Source organism: Erpetoichthys calabaricus, chromosome 12 (assembly GCF_900747795.2).
Source record: "Erpetoichthys calabaricus chromosome 12, fErpCal1.3, whole genome shotgun sequence".
Lineage (NCBI taxonomy): Eukaryota > Metazoa > Chordata > Cladistia > Polypteriformes > Polypteridae > Erpetoichthys > Erpetoichthys calabaricus.
In genome coordinates this window covers 20,723,954-20,748,414 of record NC_041405.2, presented here as the reverse complement: position 1 = coordinate 20,748,414, position 24,461 = coordinate 20,723,954, and the positions used below count along the sequence as shown (strand labels likewise).

The window sequence follows — 24,461 nt, the reverse complement described above, 5'->3', positions numbered from 1 at the left end:
TGTTTTTATTTTATAGTGAATTTTTTAATAAAAAATAGACAAATGCAGAAAATGTGCACAAATATTAGCAGCATTGTGACAGTGTGAATGTATGTATACATGTATTATTGATCCATTTTGGTTTTACATGAAAGCAACAACTATATTAAGATTGATCGACAGCACTTGTGGTTTCCATTTTTATCAATTTCTTTAAAAATACGCATGAAAACTGTGTAGTGTCAATGGGGATTAGTAACTGTTTTATTGCGTGAAAGTGTTCATAAAACGTACTTTACATTTTTAAGGTTTTTGTTTTATATTGGTGGATACTTTAGTACAGTACTGGAAATGCCTGCATTGTTATCCTTGATTTACATATACACCCCACAATACTTACCTGTTTGAACATTCAGTCATCACTCATTCTCATCACAGATGGCAGGGGAATGCAGTAGTTGTAGGATCTAGGAGTTCTTATCTGTCAAGACGACTCTAGTTATCACTAAAATCATTTTCACTGAGCAGATGTTTGAACTTTAAGGCCCCTGTATTGGATGCATTTGCTATTCAATGGTAATAGCCTGCTCCTCAAATTAGGTAATTATGTGGCTGCAGCTCAATGTCTATAGCATGCATGGTCAAGAGGCTACCTCCTGTCCGGTGATTGCTGAAATTAATAATAAAAATAATACATTTTATTTATTTGTAGGTGCCTTTCTAAACACTCAAGGACACCGAAAAATAGATAAAACACAGTTTAGAAACAAAACTAAAATACAAAAATTAAAATCAGACAGACAGAGCAATTGTAATCAAAGAGAAAAAGTAGTCTTAAACAAATGAGTTTTAAGTTTAGATTTGAAAAGTGAAAATGATAAAATATTTCAAAGCTCAGATGGTAGTGAGTTCCAGAGATGGGGAGCAGAGCAACTGAATGCTCTGCTCCCCATAGTGGTAAGACGGACGAAGAGGAAAGACAAGTGGATGGAGGAAGAGGATCTAAGGGTACGGGAGGAAATGGCAACATGGAGGAGGTCAGACAGATATGGAGGGGTGAGGTTGTGGAGAGCCTTAAAAGTTAGTAGGAGAATTTTGAATTGAATTCGGAACTGAACTGGAAGCCAATGAAGCTGCTGCAAGACAGAAGTGAAATGGTGAACAGAGGGGGTTTTAGTAATAATGCGGGCAGCTGAATTCTGGACCAGTTGAAGCTTATAAAGGGATTTGCGAGAAAGACCAAAGAAAAGGGAATTGCAATAATTGAGAGGAGAAGTGACAAGGCTATGAACGAGGATAGCAGTGGTGTGGGGAGTGAGAGAGTGGTGAATACAATTAATGTTGCGCAAGTGGAAATATCCAGACCAGGAGATGTTATTGATGTGGGACTGAAAGGATAAAGTACTGTCAAGGATGACACCTGTGGGGAAGGGGAGACAGAGGAATTATCAATAACAAATGAAAAATGATCAGTTTTGGATAATGTTGATTTTGTACCAATGAGGAGAACCTTAGTTTTGTCACTATTTAATTTAAGAAAATTTGAAGAAAACCAGGATTTGATTTTCTGCTATGCAATCAATAAGTGAGGAGGGTGGAAAGGAAGCAGTAGGTTTGCTAGTGAGATAGAGCTGGGGGTCATCAGCACAACAGTGGAAGCTAATGTTATATTTACAAAAGCTATTACCAAGGGGGAGGAGTTAAATAATGAAAAGGAGGGGCCCCAGGACAGAGCCCACCTGAAGTAACAGCGGTGGGTTGGGATGTGAAAGTTTTAAGTTGAACAAACTGAGTGCAGCCTGAGGGGTAGGATCTGAGCCAATCGAAGATAATCTATTGAGAAAAGTACTGTGACAAATAGTGTCAAAGGCTGCACTTAGATCAAGGAGGATGAGAATAGGAATTAAACCAGAATCGGCTGCCATAAGGAGGTCATTAGTAATTTTTATAAGCGCCGTTTCTGTACTGTGGAAGGGACAAAAACCAGACTGGAACTGTTCATATAGATTATTTTGAGATAAATGAGAATAAAGTTGAATAGCCACTTTTTTTTTTTTTTTTTTTTAAGAATTTTGGAAATGAAGGGTAGATTAGAAATAGGACGAAACTTACTGAAATTAGTTGGATCGGCACCAGGTTTTTTCAGTATTGGAATTATTGCAGCAGTTTTAAAAGATGAAGGAACAGTACCAGTAGTGAGAGAAGTGTGGATTATAACAGAAATAAGAGGGACCAGAGAGAGGAGGCAGGCTTTGACCAGAACTGTAGGGAGGGGGTCCAATTGACAGGTGGATGGCTTAGACTCACAGACAAGATCTGAGAAAGTAGGAAGCTGAAAAGAGGAAAATGAGTGAGTTGGTGGGTCAAATTCAAATGAACTACTGGAGGAATCTGTACAGAGAGACTGGTGAATCTTCTGGATTTTTTCAATAAAAATTGGCACCAGCTGCCACATGACCCTGCCCTGGATAAGCATGTTAGGCAGATATTTTGGTAGTTCAGTTGTTATTTCACCAAAAATTCCAAGATACATCTAAGCCAGTGTTTCTCAACCTTATTGGTGATGCCACCTTCTCCCCCTGGGCAAGTCGAGAATGATTGTCAAAGCATTACCTCCTTTGTGAATTAAGCGTGATTGTCAAACTTTTGGGTGGGCTGGTCAAAGGTTGTGAACTGAACACAATCGTTAAGAATTGGAGGGAGAACAGTAACTCCTGAACCACCAGTAATAGCCACAGTTGTTACTCTGTCTGTATTATGATTGTCTATGCCAGATGCATCTCGTAAATGCGGCAAGTGCAGCAAGCACCAACTCCCAGCAGCCTTGGATATGTCAGTCAGAAAGTGGATAGTAGCCATGTTCATAAAAACTAAAGGATAGATGCAAATCTTTATCACAGCTTTAGGCTTCCTCAGCTGATGGCTGATTGGTCACTTGAGTGTGGGATTTTTTTTTTTCTCTCCGCTAATTCTACAAGCGAAAATCAAAAAAGTCCCCCCCCCCCCAACCCTTTGGACTTGATTGCACCGCAGTATTTTTCTGTTTTGTTAAGTTAAAGCAGGTAATAATATATAAAGAGTCATTGAATTGAGTCATTGGATCGTTGGGTATCCCATGTTTTCCTTAAAAATCCCTTATGGTTTAAGTCATGTTAGCACAGCTGATCACTAATTAAACACTCAAGTATTTTGTGTGTCTGTGGTTTTTTATTCCTCCCCCACCCCCACCCCCAATAGTGTATGATGTTCTTTTTGTAATCTGCACCCAGTTAGTACACAAAACCTTCAAGTCCAACTCTTCAATTTCTGGTACCACCAACTGACTCCTCTGTTTGTCATTAGACTTTTATACACTCATTGGCCACTTTTTTAGGTACACCTTGCTAGTACCAGTTTGGACCCCCTCTTGCCTTCAGAACTGCCATAGTTCTTCGTGGCGTATACTTAACAAGGTGTTGGAAGCATTCCTCTGGGAATTTGGTCCATATTGACAGGATAGCATCACACAGTTGTAGCAGATTTGTTGGCTGAACACCCATGATGTGAAGATGCTCTATTGGATTGAATTCTTGTGACTGTGGAGGCCATTTAAGTTCAGTGAACTCATTGTTATTTTCAAGAAATCAGTTAGAAATGATTTGAGCTTTGTGACATGGCCTTTATCCTGCTGGAAAATAGCCTTCAGAAGATGAGTACACTGTGGTCATAAAGGGATGAACATGGTCAGCAACAATACTTGGATAGGCTATGCCATTGAAATGATGCTCAGTTGGTACTAAGGGGCCCAAAGTGTACCAAGAAAATATCCCCCACAGCATTATGCCAGCACCAGCAGCCTGAACTGTTAGAAGGCAGAATGGATCCCTGCTTTCATGTTGTTAACACCAAATTCTGACTCTCTCCTCCAAATGTTGCAGCAGAAATCGAGACTCCTCAGATGAGACATTTTTCCAGTATTCTTTTGACCAGTTTTGGTGAGCCAGGGTAAATTGTAGACTCAGATGCTTGTTCTTAGTTGACGGGAGTGGCGCCTGGTGTGGTAGCCCACCTGCTTCAAGGTTTGACGTGTTGTGTGTTCAGAGATGCTCTTCTGTATACCTCAGTTGTAACGAGTGGTTATTTGAGTTACTGTTGTCTTCCTATCAGCTTGAATCAGTCTGGCCATTCTCCTTTGACATCAACAAGGCATTTTCGCCCAGAGAACTGCCACTCACTGGATATTTTCCCTTTTTCGGACCATTCTCTGTAAACCCTAGAGATGGTTGTATGTGAAAATCCCAGTAGATAAGCAGTTTCTGAAATACTCAGACCAGCCTTTCTAGCACCAACAACCATGCCACGTTCACAGCCACTTCAATCACCTTTCTTCTCCATTCTGATGCTCAGTTTGAACTTCAGCAAGTCGTCTTGACAAGGTCTACAGGCTGAAATGCTTTGAGCTCCTGCCATTTGATTGGCCGATTTAGATATTTGTGTTAACAAGCCTCTGAATAGGTGTACCCAGTAAAGTGGCTGGCGAGTGTATTTACTGTGTTGATTGAAAGTACACAATATATAAGATACAAATGTTTTATCACTGCCAGCATAAATCATGAGGCTACTTTTTAGCACTCGTAACTTGGTAAAGTTCAGGTTTAAAGGCGGTAGCGATGTTGTGACTTAAAAACACGGAGTAACATTAAACGCAAGACTAAATTTACAAAATGAAAAAATAAGCTGTTTCTTTATCAAAAGTCTACAAGAAAAAGTAGTTTAATCAGTAGAAATGAAATTGGAAATCGTAACTCGTATTACAATTAACATCTAGTCAGAGTCTTAAGTCGGTACATTTTTACCAGCTTCGACTCCATTAACCCAATAATTGATTCCGACTCCCACAGGTGTCTTACCTAATATTTTTCCAAAGATATCATAGCTTCTTTTGTGTACCTATGTGATCGAAGGAGAATTAGACTGTCTGGTGAGAACTGTTGACTGTCACCGCATTATGATTTATTAATAGTGTTAAGATTTTCATATTTAAAGGGGAGAACACAACCTATTGATGTGACTCTTACAAGATGTAAATTAAATGATGGATTAATTATAACCTAGCACCTTTGTAATTGAAAGCTCATTCATTTTACGTGCTATTGCTTATCTCAGGCTCAGAAAATAATTGAACACCGAAGGAAGTACGAGAGGAAGCGGGAAGAAAAGGAAATCCGTGAGAGAATGGATCGTGTGAAAAAGGCACGAGAAGAGCATGAAAGAGCACAGAGGGTCTGTATCTCAAGTGTTTTTGGTCTGACTACGTTTGGAGGTTTCACGTTCAGAGTTCATGGTTTGAGAGTTGTCGCAGAAATGTGTTTTTTTTTTAAATAGTTGAGATCACCATTCAATGTTTCCAAGATAGATGTCCTTTATTATAATAAGCTTGAAGGAGCACCTCATGGATCCATTCTCTATGCCAGAATGTCTAAGGTTGAGAGAGCTTTCAATTAATAAATTGATAATTTGCATAACGTAGTTAAATACATCAGCTTGCACTAATCAACATATACAGTGCATCCAGAAAGTATTCACAGCGCATCACTTTTTCCACATTTTGTTATGTTACAGCCTTATTCCAAAATGGATTAAATTCATTTTTTTCCTCAGAATTCTACACACAACACCCCATAATGACAACGTGAAAAAAGTTTACCTGAGGTTTTTGCAAATTTATTAAAAATAAAAAAAAAACTGAGAAATCCCATGTCCATAAGTATTCACAGCCTTTGCTCAATACTTTGTCGATGCACCTTTGGCAGCAATTACAGCCTCAAGTCTTTTTGAATATGATGCCACAAGCTTGGCACACCTATCCTTGGCCAGTTTCGCCCATTCCTCTTTGCAGCACCTCTCAAGCTCCATCAGGTTGGATGGGAAGCATCGGTGCACAGCCATTTTAAGATCTCTCCAGAGATGTTCAATCGGGTTCAAGTCTGGGCTCTGGCTGGGCCACTCAAGGACATTCACAGAGTTGTCCTGAAGCCACTCCTTTGATATCTTGGCTGTGTGCTTAGGGTCGTTGTCCTGCTGAAAGATGAACCGTCGCCCCAGTCTGAGGTCAAGAGCGCTCTGGAGCAGGTTTTCATCCAGGATGTCTCTGTACATTGCTGCAGTCATCTTTCCCTTTATCCTGACTAGTCTCCCAGTCCCTGCCGCTGGAAAACATCCCCACAGCATGATGCTGCCACCACCATGCTTCACTGTAGGGATGGTATTGGCCTGGTGATGAGCGGTGCCTGGAAACGTGACGCCTGACATTCACACCAAAGAGTTCAATCTTTGTCTCATCAGACCAGAGAATTTTCTTTCTCATGGTCCAAGAGTCTTTCAGGTGCCTTTTAGCAAACTCCAGGCGGGCTGCCATGTGCCTTTTACTAAGGAGTGGCTTCTGTCTGGTCACTCTACCATACAGTCCTGATTGGTGGATTGCTGCAGAGATGGTTGTTCTTCTAGAAGGTTCTCCTCCACAGAGGACCTCTGGAGCTCTGACAGAGTGACCATCGGGTTCTTGGTCACCTCCCTGACTAAGGCCCTTCTCCCCCGATCGCTCAGTTTAGATGGCTGGCCAGCTCTAGGAAGAGTCCTGGTGGTTTCGAACTTCTTCCACTTACGGATGATGGAGGCCACTGTGCTCATTGGGACCTTCAAAGCCGCAGAAATGTTTCTGTAACCTTCCCCAGATTTGTGCCTTCGAGATAATCCTGTCTCGGAGGTCTACAGACAATTCCTTTGACTTCATGCTTGGTTTGTGCTCTGACATGAACTGTCACCTGTGTGACCTTATATAGACAGGTGTGTGCCTTTCCAAATCATGTCCAGTCAACTGAATTTACCACAGGTGGACTCCAATTAAGCTGCAGAAACATCTCAAGGATGATCAGGGGAAACAGGATGCACCTGAGCTCAATTTTGAGCTTCATGGCAAAGGCTGTGAATACTTATGTACGTGTGCTTTCTCAATTGTTTTATTTTTAATAAATTTGCCAAAACCTCAAGTAAACTTTTTTCACGTTGTCATTATGGGGTGTTGTGTATAGAATTCTGAGGGAAAAAATGAATTTAATCCATTTTGGAATAAGGCTGTAACATAACAAAATGTGGAAAAAGTGATGCGCTGTGAATACTTTCTGGATGCACTGTAGATATAAATGGAGCTTCTTATATATAATACCACAGTTTAAATGCCATATGATGATCTTATTTCCATAGTGAGCACGCCAGAAGTGATTAGTACAAAAGGAATTTTGGTTACATAGAATAGAACACTTGGAAAAACAGTTGTCTTCAATATTTTTTTTTGTTTTTAATATATATATACTTTAGGAGGAAGAAGAAAGACGACAAGCAAGTGGTGCGCATGGAGGATTCCCAGGTAAAGTTCCATCCATGTCACTTATACATGAGCATTTCATTATTTGACCATTAGTCAGTTGTGGGTGCTCATGTTCTTGCTGTAAATTGGATTCATTTTATTTCAGTTGTTGGTTTTGGGCCCTAAGGGAATACAAAAGCTACACAGTGAAGACTGTGGCAACACATTCGTTATGTCTAATTGATAGTAGAAAGATGCATCACTGAAGAGTTGTGACGAGCAAACTCCACTTAACTTGCTTTATGAAATGTTTGGGAACTCCACCAAATTTGACGAAATGCATTGACATTAGTGGGAAAGGAGGTAGTAAACTAGTTTTAAGCGGATTACAATGGACCAGTGGTCTTTTAAGCGTCCATGAAGTTTAAGGACCTCTCTGACCACTGCTGGATTGTGTCCAAATGTGTGACTGGAGTTGAGGCAGCAGCGCAAACCACTGTGCCACCCTGACTCAAATAACAAAAGATGACAGATGGAAACGAAACCCACAAACACAATACAGCAAATGGCCACAGACTAGCAATACGTAAAATATGTATACTGTATATAAAATACCATTGCACTCCTTTAGAATCTAATCTTCAGATCACTGATATGACCTGCCATGAATTGTGTAGTACGAACTGATTCTGAAGGCACAATGCAAAACAGAGTCAAAATAAACCATACACCCCGTGAAATAATAACAAGAGACTTATTACTATTTTACAAAGTGTTTTCATATTTTTGTTGGAAGAAAATGGGTAAAAAGCATCTGCACAGATAAATCGGGTGCAGCTGGCATGTCTTTTAGTTTCAGGTTGCTTTGCACTTTCATTCTTTAATGAAAAAGATAGAAATGTCTTACAAGAACTAATAAGGATCTTGTTATTAGTTTATGGGGTCTCATGTTTTCTGATGCTGGGAGGGGGTTGGGTTTATTTTCTGAAGGTGCCATGTCACATGGCTAATTGTGTAATCATTTGTCCTGTACCCCCTTCCCTTATATGGGCTCAAGGATTGATTTGTGCTGCTGTGTACCAGCACTGTTTGAGTTTTGGAGTCCCGAAGATAATCTGCATACCAACACACCCAGAAAGCCTGTGACACAAGGGGTCAGCACTGTATACTCAAGGGGCCTGCCATCTGTCATTCAGTACCTGATGTGTGTCACGTAGGGAGGAGCATAACATGCTTAATGCAGTAGTGAAGGCAGTAGCTACAGTATAGTGAATCATGGGGTGGTGACATCATGCATAAAGCAGATCAGGCGGCAATGTAAAATGTGCCCAGTAGACATTTACTGTAAGTGCAAGTTTTGCGCATGGCTGCTACAGCTCCGTCATGTCACACAGTATCGTGGGGAGTCTGTAGAAAAAAGTTAGTCTAAACCAGCCTCGTGGCACATTTCCAAGAGTATATTTGCTATGACAAACACTGTAGTGAATTTCATGGATTAACATTACTGGGCAGTATGGGGTGACTGTAATCTTTGGAATTCATACAGCTGAAAATTAATTTTACTAGGATATGAGGAAAATGGAATTTTTTTTTTGAGTAAAGGTTATAACTTCTTTGTGTCATGTTTCTATAAATCGGGGTCCTGTTAAAAATGCTGTAATTCCATTTTCCCCCCAGGTGGTGCAGGTTTCCCAGGGGCTTCTCCATTCAACATGCCAGGTCTTAATGAAATCTTCAGTGATCCAGAAGTACTAATGGCTATGAAGGTAGGCGTTTTTTTGTTGTGTTTTATTTTTTACTTTATCTTCTTCTTCAATGACTTTGGGGGAATGGGGTTTGATTGTGGCTTTTCAGTCTGAGCAAATTTTTTTTTTTTTTTTTTAGGACCCTGAAGTAATGGCTGCCTTCCAGGATGTTGCACAGAACCCAGCAAATATTTCTAAATATCAAGGCAATCCCAAAATCATGAACCTCATGAACAAATTATCTGCTAAATTTGGGGGTGCACAACCTTAGGAATATTTTTGGGGGATGTCAAGTAGGTAATATAATGAAAAAAATTCCTATATTTTCTTTAATTCTGGATACACTTCTTGGGCTAGGCCTTTTTTTAAAGCAGCAAGCATACACATGCATTTACTTGCTTCCCCTCCTCTAATTCAATTGGTCTTTTACATCAGATGGCCAAAGACGTCTGCTGCTTTTGAAGAAAGAAAGAATGGGTGGCCAGAAATGTGCAAGACAGCTGAGTGTAATGAGGGAATATTTACATTTATCAAGAATGAAACTCATGAAAGTATGATCTAAATACCCATCCACTTTGTAAGATGAGTGGCAATGAATTTGTTGACATTGATATTAAATCCTTATTCATAAATTGCTCAAAAATGCTGTTACTGCTGTTTAACAAATAAAACATTTTCCCACTGACTTCTGCCTGTTTTTTCCAATTAGAGGTTTATATACCATGGTGTGAAAATGTCATGCATTTTTTTAATTAAGTTTAGGTTAGGTTGTCACTGCTAACATGTCTTAGGTCACACTAACACGCCAGCTTTGTAGTTAGCAAGTAGACAGTACCTTTGTCATCCTGATTTAGTGTACAGCAGTTAATACTGTTTGGTGTTTTGAGTTTACACAACATTCTTTTGGACATAGACACTTAAGACAGCATTCACCTTGTCATGACTTTTGGGGTCAAATTTCAAAATCTGAAGTGTTAGTCATTAAGAGTACTTACACCACTTTGCTGTTTGTCATTGTGCGGAAAGTGAAACAGCATTTTAGACAACCTTATGAAGTATTCATGAATGGAGGGTTGTTATAACTAATTCAGTGTTGGGCTTCCCATTGTGCACTACAAGCCAGAATATTTTTTTTGTTCAGATTTGACACTAGAATGAAGTGTACCAAATGTAGTCTAAATAAGACATGCTTCAGATTTTATCATTGGGATCGAGTTTAGTTAACTATTTAAAGTGATTGTTGAAAATTTTTTAATCATGTTTCATGACAGCCCACTACAGCCATAAAGTAAATTTAATTATTCCATCTAGATTTATACATGAAAATGGTTTAAGGAGGAAAGAATTCTTTATTAAAAAAAAATTAAATAAAAAGGTTTTTTTTTGTTTTTTTTAATCAAAACAAACATTTAACACAATGGAGTCCATATCTAATTAAATGCAATCTATCAGCAGTGAGTAACATTCATAAATAGGCTCTTCACATCTAGTGTCCATACCTAGTGGAAAAGGAAAAAAAAGCGTGTGTCACTTCTACAGACAGAGGTATTAAACACTTGGGTAACAAATTAACGCATTGTTCAATATACTGAAGTAAGACATTGATTTTAAAAAAAAAAACTTTTTTCCATGTTTAAATTTTTTTTTTGGACTTACTTCTGAAATTCCCACTCCCGATTATCCAGAGGACAGACTTGTCGAGTCTTCAGCCAGCGGGAGATACAGTGAAAATGAAATGCATGCTAAATAGTAAGAAAAAGTAAAGTTAAGAATCAAAAGGATAATGTATTCTTCAGGAATATAACTGGATTTAAGCAAACACTTACATTACATACTCCCCATGCAACTGTGCACTCCTCAGAGGTAGCTGAAGCTTGATTGGCTTGACACTCAATACCTGAGGACATAAATTGGCAAAACAAGGCTTTTAAAAGAGGCAGCATTAAACTTAAAATTTTGAGTAAAGAATTTCTAAAAAATGTAAAAGCATAAAGAAAAATCTCTTGATTGACAATTTTATAATCATCCAAGCCTTCCTAAAAAAAACAACTGAATAAGAGAATTTCAGGAAACAGAGGTTAGCAGCATACGTGGATAGCGGCTGACACCTCAGTACCACACTTCAACAGTGTGAGGTGTTTTAGTGGTTCTAGTGCCAATTCTGCCACCAACCCCCATGTTTTCCCTGAGAGTTGGAGGACCTGCTTGCAGGGCTGGACGCAGATTACCGTCATACCCAGGATGAAGCAACTGCAGGTTAAGGGCCAAATGGAGTAGTGTCACTTACAGTATTTATGGTATTTGAACCGTCAAATTGCCAACACAGATCCCTAACCTAAGGGCCACCACACCATTTCAGGAAATAGCTTTAAATTAAGTAACATGCCTACATTTGCTTTAATAAAACAAACATTCTTAAAAACTAACATAAGTAGAATACAGAAATGCATATTTTTACAGAATTAAATAAATTGTGTCTATGATATTCCATACCTAATATAAGGCATAACTTTAATAACCCTCAGATGTCTCCCCAAACAATATAGTTGACTAATTTTTTTACAACTTGCTTTTGCCATTACGATGGAGAAATAAAGATGTAATGATTACATTAATTAGATCTTGTCTGAGCTGCTTCAAAAGATTGCATATTGTGATCTGTTTAGTTTGCCAATAAAAGATGTCATTTTGCTTGACTTCTCATTGCATCCATAATAGCTAACACGGTACAACGCTCTACTACAATATGTAAAGTTTTCAAATAGTGATGGAATTTGTAACTATAACTAACAAAAATTTTAAAACTGAACCACCATTAACATTTTCTGTTTAGAATTAAAAATGTAAATCAGCTCAAACTACTTTATAAAATTCAGAAAAGCAGCCATGATTTAACAGTTGAAACAATAACATTATACAGGATGTCTGCATTAAACTCTAAACACACAAATACCCATGCTTTCTTTTTTCTAGACTCTTAATGGAACTGCTAAATGCTCATAATAAATACAGAATAATACTTACAAAGATCCATTATATGATTCCTACAGATGGCACAATTGTCCACAACAATATCCCAAGCCCAAAGTGCTACAGCATTCCACTGCAACAAAAAAAATAAAAATAAGTGAAACAGAAGCTCCAGACAGCACATCTATAAACAAATTAACTTTAAAAGATATTAAATTCATTTTATTGGCATTGGTAAGAATATACAATAAAATATTCTACACTGAACTTGACACCTTCCCTGCCTCTCTCCCTAGGTAACGGACATTTTTAATTTCAGACATTAGAAGTGATGAACACAACATTGTGGTTATAAAAAAAAAAAAATTAAAAGTGTGATTAAACAAATTTAAAAAATAAGTTATGTACAAAAGTTCTCCGTATTTGTGTTAACTGCTGCAAAAATTAAGAATCAATTTTTGCTATAATGATCCACAACCAAAATGAAGACTGTTAATTCCACACTGACATCATCAGGGATGGATAATTTAACCCAACAGAAATGGCTACCACAGCGAGCATGGCCAATAATTTCATTCTGTGACGAATTCTTGACTCAAGTCCAGTTTCAGGCCTACAATCCTTTCTACTGTTCGAACAGTTGCCTTATGTTTTTGTTCTGAGGGAGCATATGCACTGCTAAATGAAGATTAATGCAGCAAAGGCAAGGATGCTTTAAGTGAATGCACTATAGAACTGAACCAGCACTAATCAGGACAGAATAAACTATTCAAGTAGATTGCAAAAAGAACAAATGCTGCTGACTTACCACTGAGTAATCAGACACTATATATTTATGTATATTCAGTTATTCACAGGGCAGCACGGTGGTGCAGTGGTAGGCCTCACAGGTAGGAGACCTGGGTTCGCTTCCTGGGTCCTCCCTGTGTGGAGTTTGCATGTTCTCCCCGTGTCTGCATGGGTTTCCTCCCACAGTCCAAAAACATGCAGGTTAGGTGCACTGGCGATTCTAAATTGGCCCTAGTGTGTGTGTGTGTGTGTGCCCTGCAGTGGGCTGGCACCCTACCCGGGGTTTGTTCCTGCCTTGCACCCTGTGTTGGCTGGGATTGGCTCCAACAGACCCCCGTGACCCTGTAGTTAGGATATAGCGGGTTGGAGAATGACTGACTGAGAGTTATTCACAAAATGAATATTCATTTAAAACAATAATCAGTATTACTCATTACTTTTTTCAAACTTTTTATTTAGTCTCTTGCCTTCAAGACACTATCCCTCCACTTGTTAAAATTTAATATATGAATACCGGATGTGCTTTATTTATGTTTTATTACATAACTATTATTCTGCGGTGAAGCTGCTGAACAAGGGTGCCAGGAGTTTAAATAAAAAACACACACCAAGAAGCAGAATAAGCCTCCCAAAATGTGTTAAGGAATCCTCTCTGGTTACATTTCATTGTACAAGGGGGAGTCGGGCTATAAAGTTAGAAAATGGGACTTATTAGGTAATGGAACAAAACTTAACAAAAGTGATCATGCCATTTCTCAATGTAGTGTCCACCCTTCAATACACTTCTTCCACAACTGCCCGAAAGCACCTGGATTCCGGCAGAATAAAACGTTCTGTCTCATCCTCATAACCACTCGTGCACCCAAGTTATTGTAGGACACTACAGTCACTAGTGCAAGTTACTGTGACTTGCTGAAGACCAATGTGAAGCCTGCTATTCAATCCAAGCAGAGAGGACTGCTGTCTCAAGGAGTACGTTTGCTGCAGGACAATGCCCGTCCACCAACACGCTGCTAAGAACACCAAGGCTTGTCTGGAGAAACTGAAGTTTGAGGTATTGCCACATCCTCCTTATTCGCCAGATTTGGCACATTGCGATTTCCACCTTTTTGGACCACTAAAACAAACATCTGGGTGGTCGTTGATTCAAGACAGATGACGATGTGAAGAAAGCAGTGCGCGAGTGGTTGCGAGGACGAGACAAAACCTTTTATTCTGCTAGAATCCAGGCACGTCTGGGCAGGTGTGGCACAAGTGCATTGAGAAGGGTGGAGACGACACTGAGAAATGACATGATCAGTTTAATGTTCGTTCCATTTTCTGACTTTAGCTCAGCACCCCCTCCTATTTTATCTTTACAAAAAACAGCTCTGTTACAAGTAGTAATCTTGTCAGCAATCATAAATGCTCATTAAAATATTTCTTCTAAATGGCAGAAAAAAAAAAATACACTTACAGCAGGGGCTGTATTATTTCCCACATCCATCTTATAGAATATACAAGTAATTTGGACATTTGACACTCTGTGATGATTACAAAGTATCATTCTTAATAACAACATTAATCTGTCCCTAAGATGGGGAAACCTTTGAATCAATGCAAGAATATTAAAGTATTCCTGTCATTAATATTTCCCATTGTATTATTATCTTTTACTTGTTCAGCTGACACCTTTATCCAAGTCAACTTACAACATTTAAGATACAAATGATTACATTTATTTTGTTTTTCGAATTGGAGCGTCAGGCAGGTGCAATGACTTGTAGCAGGATTTGAACCCACAAGGTTTGAAGTCCAAAGCCTTAACCACTACGCCACACTTTATATAACTGATGCCATACTGTTATGTCATCTATGAAATAGAGTCATCTATCCAATAATCAGGTTACCAAAATGTGTATTTCTTTTAAAGATAACCTGAATGCACCGGTCATCTTCTTGCCATAAGCCCGATTTTGCCTATATAGGTAATGCCTTTACCACAATCTAACTGGAAAATGGATGGAATGGTACAGAATGACAAAGGACCCACTACCCTTTTACAAATCAGTGATAGCACCGTGCCCCATTTTTAAATACTTTTGAAAACTATGAATAAGACATGAATACATCAAGGTTACAATCAGTGTCGTTTCGTAGAAACCTCAACACACACCCCGACCCCCATTTTTGCTATTCACGTGATAACTTGTCATACATACATCTAACTTTTCTTCAGGTCTTAATTTTGATTGGATTAAGCGAGATACGAAAATTATTAGGTCGTTATGCAAACTGATGTCACATAAACATTTAACAAGTCTACAAGAATGATCTGGTGCCAAAGACCACTGAGCTACAGGGGGAGTACCTGACAACGATTGCATTTGCTGGTTTAGTTTCTCGAGTCCAAGGATAACACGTAATCAGAAATGACAATTCCAGTAAGGTGGTCTTAAAAAGCAATCGAAATTCCATTCGATCGAATATGGAAAACATGAAAATAAGGGGACTAACTACCTGCATGAACAATCAAACGTTTTATTCATTTTATTCCAAATAATTTTAAGGGGCGGAGTTATCATTAACGTCAATAACCTGCGACCACTGTGGCTTTTCCGTATCCTCACCCAACCCCCCCATAAAAAATGTAAAACATGCTGAAAAAAACATGAATACGTATAGTACCTTAAAATGATGTTTATCGTAAAACAATTATTTAATGAAAAAATGATCTATATAAGCAAACCCCTGACGCTAAACCTCATTTGACTGTAAAGCTACGCAGAATACCGCAGCTTCTTAAAAATGCTGAACAAAAAACGTTTCACGCAGACGACATGAAGATCGCTTCCCTCCGACACACTAGCACTCGCCTTTTTCACTTCAAAGCGCTTCTTGCTAGCGCTGCTGTTGGTACCGCTCGGGGTATCCACATCCATCGCGGCCGCCATCTTGTCTTGTGAAGCCCACTTTTAGCTGCGTGCGCATATCGCCTGGGCGCGACTGTCTTAAAGGGCGGGTGCTCGACGCGCGCGGATTAAGGTCGGCTTAAGCGATGACGTCACTAGAAAGCACGGACATCTTGAGAGTTGAGACCTGCTGAAGACTACGGAATGCTGCAGGTGTACTTGGGGTGAACCTGGTGTAAAATTAGCAGTTGCATTAGGGAAGTTTGCATCAGACGGGCAGGAAAAAAAATATATTTTTTTGCAGTAAAGTCTACTGAACGTATTTCTTAATGTTGGTGGAAAGCAGGTCACCCCTATTTCAAAATCCGTGTGAGATTCCAGCATCTTAAAAATTACGGTAAATGAAATATGCAGTGTTGCCAACTTGGCGACTTTGTTGCTGTACCTAGCGATTTTACTATTAAAGAGCCTAGCGACATTTTCAGCGACTTGACATAAACGAATTTATTGATTAATTATTTTCTCAGGTCGCTGACAGCAGTTCATGTAAAAACGGATCTCTCTGCAGTTCGACAGATCGCAGTAGAAAATCCCCGCAGTGTACAATGAGCTGCATTTGCTCGAGACAGAGAGACTAACGGCCACTCATTAAATGGCAAGTGTTGGTCTACCCGAGAAATAACAATTTTTTTTGTCCTTAACTTGAAACGATTGAGGTAATAACGAGGCTAAATTTTTCAAATAGTCAAAATGCGAGCGGTTTACTTCTTTCCCATTTCAGTTTTTTCGGCGAAAATGTGTCCTGCACAGGCGGCCCGTTGTTTACGCCCTATACATAACCGACACATTTAAAGAAAGGGCGGAACTTGTTTGGCGTTGGTTGAAGATGATCCATTCAAAGTCATATTTGCAAAAGTATAAAACAAACATAGGAGTCTAACATTGATTTCAAATGTTAGCTGAAGCCCTGTGTCTCCAACGCTTGTTTTGGTGCGCCACTGAGGCTACAGGTTTTCATTGTAACACTTTTATTGATTAGTGATCAGTTTTTGCTGCTCATCAGCTTATTTCCCCATCATGTAAATTAACTTGCCTTTTAAGATCCAGTTCTCTGAATTGCTTTATTCTTTCTTTAAATGGCACCCAAACTGAAGTGAGATTTGAATGAGCCAGCAGATGACCAGCTTAGTAGGAGCCTCCAATCAATTTCACTCCAACGAGTTTCTTCATTAGAAGCCAATTTTTAATACCATGGCTTGTTGGTGCTCTCATTCTGCCATAGCAGACATTTCCAAAACTATTGATTTTCTTTATTGTAAGAATCAGCAAGAGTGAAAGGGAAGGTCTACAGGGCGGAAGTGAGACAAGTCAAGTCAGGTTGGGGAGCATGCACTAGTACCAACCCACTACGCAACAAAACAACTCAGGATCCCGGTTTGCAACCCCCCAGGCACACGGGGTCCAGTCCCACCCTCCGGAAATGACTCTCTATCTGCCGCAGTCAGGTGTTACGTGGGTGACCCCTTGGCCCGGTCCAGCCACTCTGGTCCCCAGCAATGAGGATCTTATGAGCTGGATCACCCTCGGGGAAAGTGAGACCAGCTTTGTTATATGGGTTGGAGACAGTGGCACTGACCAGAAAGCAGAAGACGGAGCTGGAAGTGGCAGAGTTAAAGATGCTAAGATTTGCATTGGGTGTGACAAGGATGGACAGGATTAGAAATGAGGACATTAGAGGGTCAGCTCAGGTTGGACAGTTGGAAGACAGAGTCAGAGAGGCGAGATTGCATTGGTTTGGACATGTGCAGAGGAGAGATGCTGGGTATATTGGGAAAAGGATGTTAAAGATAGAGATGCCAGGAAAGAGGAAGGCCTAAGAGAAGGTTTATGGATGTGGTGAGAGAGGACATGCAGGTGATGGGTGTGACAGAACAAGATGATGAGGACAGAAAGATATGGAAGAAGATGATCTGCTGTGGCAAACACTAACAGGAGCAGTCGAAAGAAAAAGAAGAACACAGTCAAAATGTTTTGTGGACCTGAGCAGATCAACATTAATGAGACACTCATCTTTCTTTATTTTTACAAATAGGAAAATCAGAGCAATGTAACATAATAGTAAGTTGAAATAAAATGTGTATGGTACATTAAAGAATAACCAGTAACGGCGCACTGCACGTTATACATTTGACTTGAGCATTCCTTTTTCCTCAATTTTTCCCGTTTGCTCAGAGGTTGATGCGCGTGCTGCTTCCTGAGCAGCTCTTCTTTTCTCCACCCTAGCAGCCCGCTTCTTCTCTTCTTTCGTTGGCATCTTTTCACATTAAAACTGATTAAGTCAGTGTTTGTGTTGCAATTAATTAGTATGTTTTCCTTCATTTTTCACTTATGCTGGCACTTAAGTCCTCAATTTGCCTCAAGAATGATTTAAGATATGAAGAGGTAGGGGAAGTGACAGCAAAGGTGGTAGGGAATGAGAATGGCACCCGTACGCATGTGCTGCCCTGCTGGCCACTGCCAAGAGTTGATTCTACTTATTATTCTTCTTCTTTCGGCTGCTCCCATTAGGGATCATCTTCTTCCATATCTTTCTGTCAACTGTATCTTGTTCTGTTACACCCATCACCTGCATGTCTTCTCTCACCACATCCATAAACCTCCTCTTAGGCCTTCCTCTTGGCTGCTAATTAAGAAAAAAGGCAATTAAGGTAATTAAAATTTAAGCCAAAAAAGTTAATTTGCAGCAAAAACTGGTCAAGAATTTAAAAAGGATTAGAAAGAAAACCCGCAACCACAGTAACTCTCCAAGAATTAAGTTGGTGACCTCTGTTCTAGGGCATGCTGTCTTTACTGCAAGACAGACTTATGTGCTAAATTATCTATCATATAAAAGAACTCATCCACTCAAACCCATTGAAAAATTAAAATTGTGTAACTCTTAAAAGCAATTAATAATATCATTCATTACCAAATAAAATGATTTGTCTATGTTTCCTTTACTTAATATGTACTGAAACTGACTCTTTTAACATTCCCCACTAAATGTGTACAAATGTTTTATCCAAAAATATTTTTAATTAGTAATGTATAATCTGCACAGTGCATTTCACTCTTCATTTTGTATGATTACAGGTAAGCTTAGCTTATATGTTACATGCATGCCTGTCGTAGATGCAGTGTTGTCTCTACCATTAAGGTGAACTAGGTGGTTGCCTCTGGCAACAAAATGTAAGGTGTGTCACTGTTTTTAAATACCAACCCCTGACTTACAAACACTTGGACTCAATAGAATCGTCTGTCTCCCATTAACTTTATTATATTATTTTGTGGGCAGCAAACATCAGGTGCAACTTTCAAGGAAGAAACAACACCTGCACAGGGCACCAGCCCATCAGAAGGTGATCAGGGCAAATGTTAGCATCACCAGTTCACCAAACCTGCATGTCTTTTGACTGTGGGAGGAATCCAGAATACCAGGAGGAAACATGGGCACCCAGGGAACATGCAGACTCTGCACTGGGAGAACCCTGCACTTCAAACCCAGTCTCCTTGCTGCGAAGCAGCAGCTCTACTACTGTGTCATCTTCAGTTTGAATATACTAAGTCAAATTTACATTCATTTGACAGATATCTATTATAAACTGCTGTTTTGTTTGTCTTCATTTATTAGGATTTATGAAAATTGTTAAAATAAATATACTGTATATCTATTCCCCTTAAAAAAAGGATAATTGTCATTCTCTGTGATTGTTCAGTTGCTATGTCTCTGTCATTCCAATAGATAGCACATCACAAACATTAACACTGCTTTTACGAATCACATGCCAAATGGCATATAACAGAGACATATACATTGAATGGTACACTGCAAATGTTAATTCTGAAGACTACATTGATTACTTAGATTTCAACCCATCTTAGATGAGTAGAACAGCTAGTAGTCCACATAAAGTGCATACATGAATGTAAATATATAAATCAGTTCATAACCCATTTAAAATACAAAATGTTATTATGTAAAACTATATCAAAGGATAAAATGTCAATAATACTACATTTATGATACTCAAATTTCATAGAAAGGTTAATGCGATTGGGTGGTTGGGGTGGGGGATTTTTTGAAGACATACAATATATTTTCTGTTTTTGTTATTTTATTTTTAAAGATTCTTTGTTTGTCCCGTTAAACCAAAGGTTTTACAGTTTCTCCTTCCTCGAAGGCCATTTTTGTATATGAGGGACATGTAAACGATTTTTGCACAACTTCTGTATAATCTACAGCAAGGGTTCTCAATCACGGTCCTAGAGGGCCACAGTGGCTGCAGGTTTTTGCTCCAACCCAATTGCTTAATAAGAAGCCCTTATTGCTCAAGTAACACTTCTGCTTCACTTTCGTTGTCTCGCCTCTTTAAGATTTTGAATCCTTATTGCTTATTTTAGTCTTAAACAGCTGTATTCTCGGTTTTTAATTGCTCCTAATTAGCAATAACACGCAAATGACAAAAGAGACCAGCATTTCTCCATTTAGCTTGTTACCATTTACACCCGTGTGTATCTATCATGCACTATTGAGTTAAATTAAATACATGGAAGGAAATTGAAGAAGAAAAAGTGAAGGACTGAGAATTACTCTTCCATTTTAGCCTTCAAATCATTTAGATGATACTAGGCTCACCCGCCTTTTAAGGCGACCAACTTTTATTCTCAATTTGCGTGCGCTCCATGTGTACATCAGGCATGTAAGTGTAGGGAATGAGAACATCAAAGTGCCCATTCATAACATCTCCCCAAAACCTAATTTTTTTTATCCCCTGGAGTGCCTGTCCAAACTTGGAGTGTAGGACTCCATAATAATATACTTGAAACTCATTGGGGAACAACTCTCCCGCTGCCATTAGCTCAGAAATGGTACCATAAGTTTGAGACTTTGACATTTCAGTGAGATACTGAAGCTCATTTGTATAAGAGATTCCTGACGGCATCATTGTAAATGGCTGAAACCTTGACCAATTACTTAAAACATGTCGTACAATGTCAGCCCAAATCTGTACTGCTAAAGACGGAGTTTCATGCACTAAATAAGCTATAGATGAGAATAAGCAAACACCATCTCCCCTGATATTTAGGCATTTGTACTCAATCAACATTAATTATTTCCAGAGACATAATTTTGTCTATTTTTCCAGCGCATCGCACACAAAAGCAAGGGAACGATGGGAGCACCATAACTCTGCTCACATCGCGTCGCTTTGTACCGCAAGGCGCAAGTAGTAAGTCTGTGATAAGCGGAATACCACTATGCTTTGCACTCACGGTACGGAAGGACAATCCCGACCGCTTTTATATAGTGTCTTGATCCTTAGAAAGGGGAATAAAACCTGGGATATGAGAATTACCTGACATAGCAGAGTTAAACCACGAACAAGCCATGAAATTAAATTTGGAGGACAGTTGCCTAGATGCTTTCATTGTACTTAGTAGGTAGACAATATTTATTGACAACTAGGGGGCTGTGCCCCCCCATTCGCTTCGCTCGTCCATCCCTTCCCCCTTGGGATGCGCTGCGTGCCAGCCACTTCACATCTTACATCTTCACAGTTAGGAGACCTGGGTTTGCATGTTCTCCCCGTGTCTGCGTGGGTTTCCTCCCAGTGTGTGCTTGGTGTGTGCGCCCTGCGGTGGGCTGGCGCCCTACCCGGGGTTTGTTTCCTGCCTTGCGCCCTGTGTTGGCTGGGATTGGCTCCAGCAGACCCCCGTGACCCTGTAGTTAGGATATAGCGGGTTGGATAATGGATGGATGGATGGAGAGTCAAGCAAATTTTAGCCGAGTGTAGGCCAAAGTCAGCCATTCATGTGGAAGCCTTTCAGTGCACCACCTCTGGGCTGACTGGTGGGAGTCGGGTCTGCTTCACGGGTTATTTTTGATGGCCTCCCAACATCTTGGATATTTCATTTGATTAATCACAATATAGACAATATGTAGCAATGAATTTGCTTATGTTGTGATTATGATTATTCTTTATTATTTGTTTTTCTGGATCCTGTATATTATTTTAACGGAGAGCCTTATTTCTCTATTTATTTTGTGCTCCATGTCATTTTTAATGATGTTAACATTTTTTAATGTTGTTATTTTTGTGTTTATGTGACACCAACACATAGTCACATGACTGACCTGTTGCTTCAATGACGTAAACATTTTTTACATATAAATACAGCTGTCTTTTCACATGGAGTTATTCCTTGATTGGATAAAGAAAATCTTTCTTGCAATTTTCAGTAGCTTAATTTAAAAGCCATTTTGGCTTTGCTTAAAAAAAGCTCTTTTTGGTTCTCCCCTTTAAAGTGGTGCTTGGTTTAGTTTTGTCACCATGACTTTCGACCTTTGCCAGTCTGACTTTATTTGTTTTAAGCCGATAATCTTCCAGTCCTGCTCGTTTTCACATTAACTGTGGTGTCCCCCAGCTGTGTTTTCCCCCAAGACCCACCCAAAGGCATGCAAAATGTTTTTTTAGTTCCCAGGATGTGACTTCAATGCAAGAGTGAGCTTTTTGGTTACTCTGACTGTACCGGTATTGTACCGTTGCATGGCTGAATAGTGCACAGGTGTCAGCAAATATTTACACTCATACACAGGATATGCTCAGTCAGCCAGTAGTGTTCCTTTAAAGTCTGCAGAATCACAACCTTCTGTTGCAAGTACGCAAGTACTGTATGTGCTACCAGGTCACCTGACAACAACATTATCTATCAGTAATCTGTCACAGCACGCCATTTGGCAAATATGTGATACACAGTTTTGCATCTCTTGGTCAATTCTGGGTTCTTGACAGTGCCATTAAAATACCCTCTCACAGTATTGTAATGTCACTCTTGGGATCCCAAAGTCATGAAGGACAAGATAGCAGTTGTAGAGACTAGCAAGGTATTTGGCATGTCTATGGATGATGTGACACACTATACTTCATTGTATATATATCAGATATGTGCCAGCTGTGAAATAAAATGATCCAGGTGCTAAGAAGCCAAGAGGTGAAGGACTTGGACTGTAGCTTTACTGCACTAATGAGTGAACCTCTCTTCCTAAACCACAAAAAATTGCAGTGAGCACTAAGGCCCCTCATTAAATTCCCCCTCTATGTAGGCTACAGCAGTATTACCTGGGTGCCCTCTGTACTGAATGAGTTATGCAGACTGACAAAACAAAGTTTTTCATACATTTTGACAACATTATATGCCAACTGTGCTTTTGGCAGCAATCAGTAATGACAGTTGACAACAGGCATTGTAGATTTCTGCTTCCTGCACTTCAGACATCTGGGATATTTCTTAAACATTAGTTTGTATCAGTTTTCTTTTTATTACCTGCTTTATTTAATGCCAGTTCTATAGTACAATTATCTGCTAAGGGAAAAGGTGCAATTTCTGAATTCTTGACGTACGGACACAAACAATGTGAGATTAACCACAAATATGTTCAGGATTTAAGGGTTTTATTAGCATTGAACCAATTGAAGAATTTAGAATCTGGGTGAAAAATTCTGAAGGCATCGGAATGAAGATAATGAATCACAAAGAGACAGAATAACCGTGTTTACATTTTTTATGCTGCTGTTTAGGAGGATGTCTGTCAAAATTTAAACAAGGAGCTTCATTTAAGTCTTCTCCTATTATAAGTGAAGCAGAGGGATATCTAATTTGTTACCATTCTTTCTATATCTTGAGAGCAAGTTCCATTTAGGGAAGAAACATTATATTTCCAAAAATACAGTGATGTCCATCCTATTTTAAAACAAATATTATCCATCTTCCTTCAGTAAAATAGTGTTGTTCAAGCACAGTGCCATTCAGTCTACAATCAATTAAGACAACTATCCCAGCTGCAGCTGCATGGTTAGTGCCATGGCAGAATAATATTTTATCACCCCCCCCCCCCCCCACACACACACACACACACACAAGTGTGAGTTTCTTGCAAAAAATAAATATTTTTTCCTGGCTTTATAATGAAATATTAAAGCTTTCCTTTTAGTAGCATCATGGATCGCTCAAACATTAAGAGAAAAAAGAGAAGATTAGAAGACTTTAGACAGATAGATAGATAGATAGATAGATAGATAGATAGATAGATAGATAGATAGATAGATAGATAGATAGATAGATAGATAGATAGATAGATAGATACTTTACTAATCCCAAGGGGAAATTCACATACTCCAGCAGCAGCATACTGATACAAAAAAAAAAACAATATTAAAGAGTAATAAAAATGTAGGTAAAAACAGACAACAACTTTGAATAATGTTAACGTTTACCCCCAAGATGGAATTGAAGAGTCGCATAGTGTGGGGGAGGAACGATCTCCTCAGTCTGTCAGTGGAGCAGGACATTGACAGCAGTCTGTCACTGAAGCTGCTCCTCTGTCTGGAGATGATACTGTTTAGTGGATGCAGTGGATTCTCCATAATTGATTTAAATAACACTAGCTAGCATAGTACCGTATACTTAAAGTATCTTGATTACAAATAGATAACTAACAAACCCAATTTTTATTACAGTCAAACCAAACATTCAATGTATTTCTTAAACGGACGACAATGAGAACATTAGAATTTCAAAATGTCTTCAACATACAGTAACTTCATTAACTCAAGTCCTATTAAGGCGTTCTGGTTAAAGGCACAAAACAAAACTGGTTTTGTACTAACTTATTTGTTTTAAGAAATCTTTTTTTCCTTCGAT

General features: G+C 39.1%; 2 protein-coding genes across 2 annotated transcripts in view; one reads left to right on the top strand and one right to left on the bottom strand.

Moving 5' to 3' along the window:
- Positions 1 to 9,754, top strand: part of st13 (ST13 Hsp70 interacting protein) — a 33,359-nt gene extending 23,605 nt beyond the window's left edge. Inside the window, exons 9-12 of the mRNA XM_028815172.2 lie at positions 5,125 to 5,241; positions 7,336 to 7,384; positions 9,002 to 9,090; positions 9,209 to 9,754. Coding sequence (XP_028671005.1) covers positions 5,125 to 5,241; positions 7,336 to 7,384; positions 9,002 to 9,090; positions 9,209 to 9,340 — 387 coding nt within the window. The 3' untranslated portion in view covers positions 9,341 to 9,754. The remainder of the gene's footprint in view (positions 1 to 5,124; positions 5,242 to 7,335; positions 7,385 to 9,001; positions 9,091 to 9,208) is intronic.
- Positions 9,755 to 10,398: 644 nt separating this feature from the next.
- On the bottom strand, positions 10,399 to 15,822 carry rbx1 (ring-box 1, E3 ubiquitin protein ligase). The gene is made up of 5 exons (XM_028815173.2): positions 15,684 to 15,822; positions 12,094 to 12,172; positions 10,896 to 10,966; positions 10,726 to 10,811; positions 10,399 to 10,568 (listed from the first exon to the last, which is right to left on the bottom strand). The coding sequence occupies exons 1-5, from the start codon at positions 15,759 to 15,761 to the stop codon at positions 10,556 to 10,558; spliced, it is 327 nt and encodes a 108-aa protein (XP_028671006.1). The 5' UTR covers positions 15,762 to 15,822; the 3' UTR covers positions 10,399 to 10,555.
- Between the last annotated feature and the right edge of the window lie 8,639 nt (positions 15,823 to 24,461).

Bases quoted from the DNA above. Each gene is read 5' to 3' on its own strand.
- rbx1 (XM_028815173.2), bottom strand. From the start codon at position 15,761: ATGGCGGCCGCGATGGATGTGGATACCCCGAGCGGTACCAACAGCAGC. The intron at 10,967-12,093 runs GTAAGTATTATT...TTATGTCCTCAG, and splicing joins GAATCATATAATGGATCTTT to GTATTGAGTGTCAAGCCAAT. The intron at 10,812-10,895 runs GTAAGTGTTTGC...CTTACTATTTAG, and splicing joins TTGCATGGGGAGTATGTAAT to CATGCATTTCATTTTCACTG.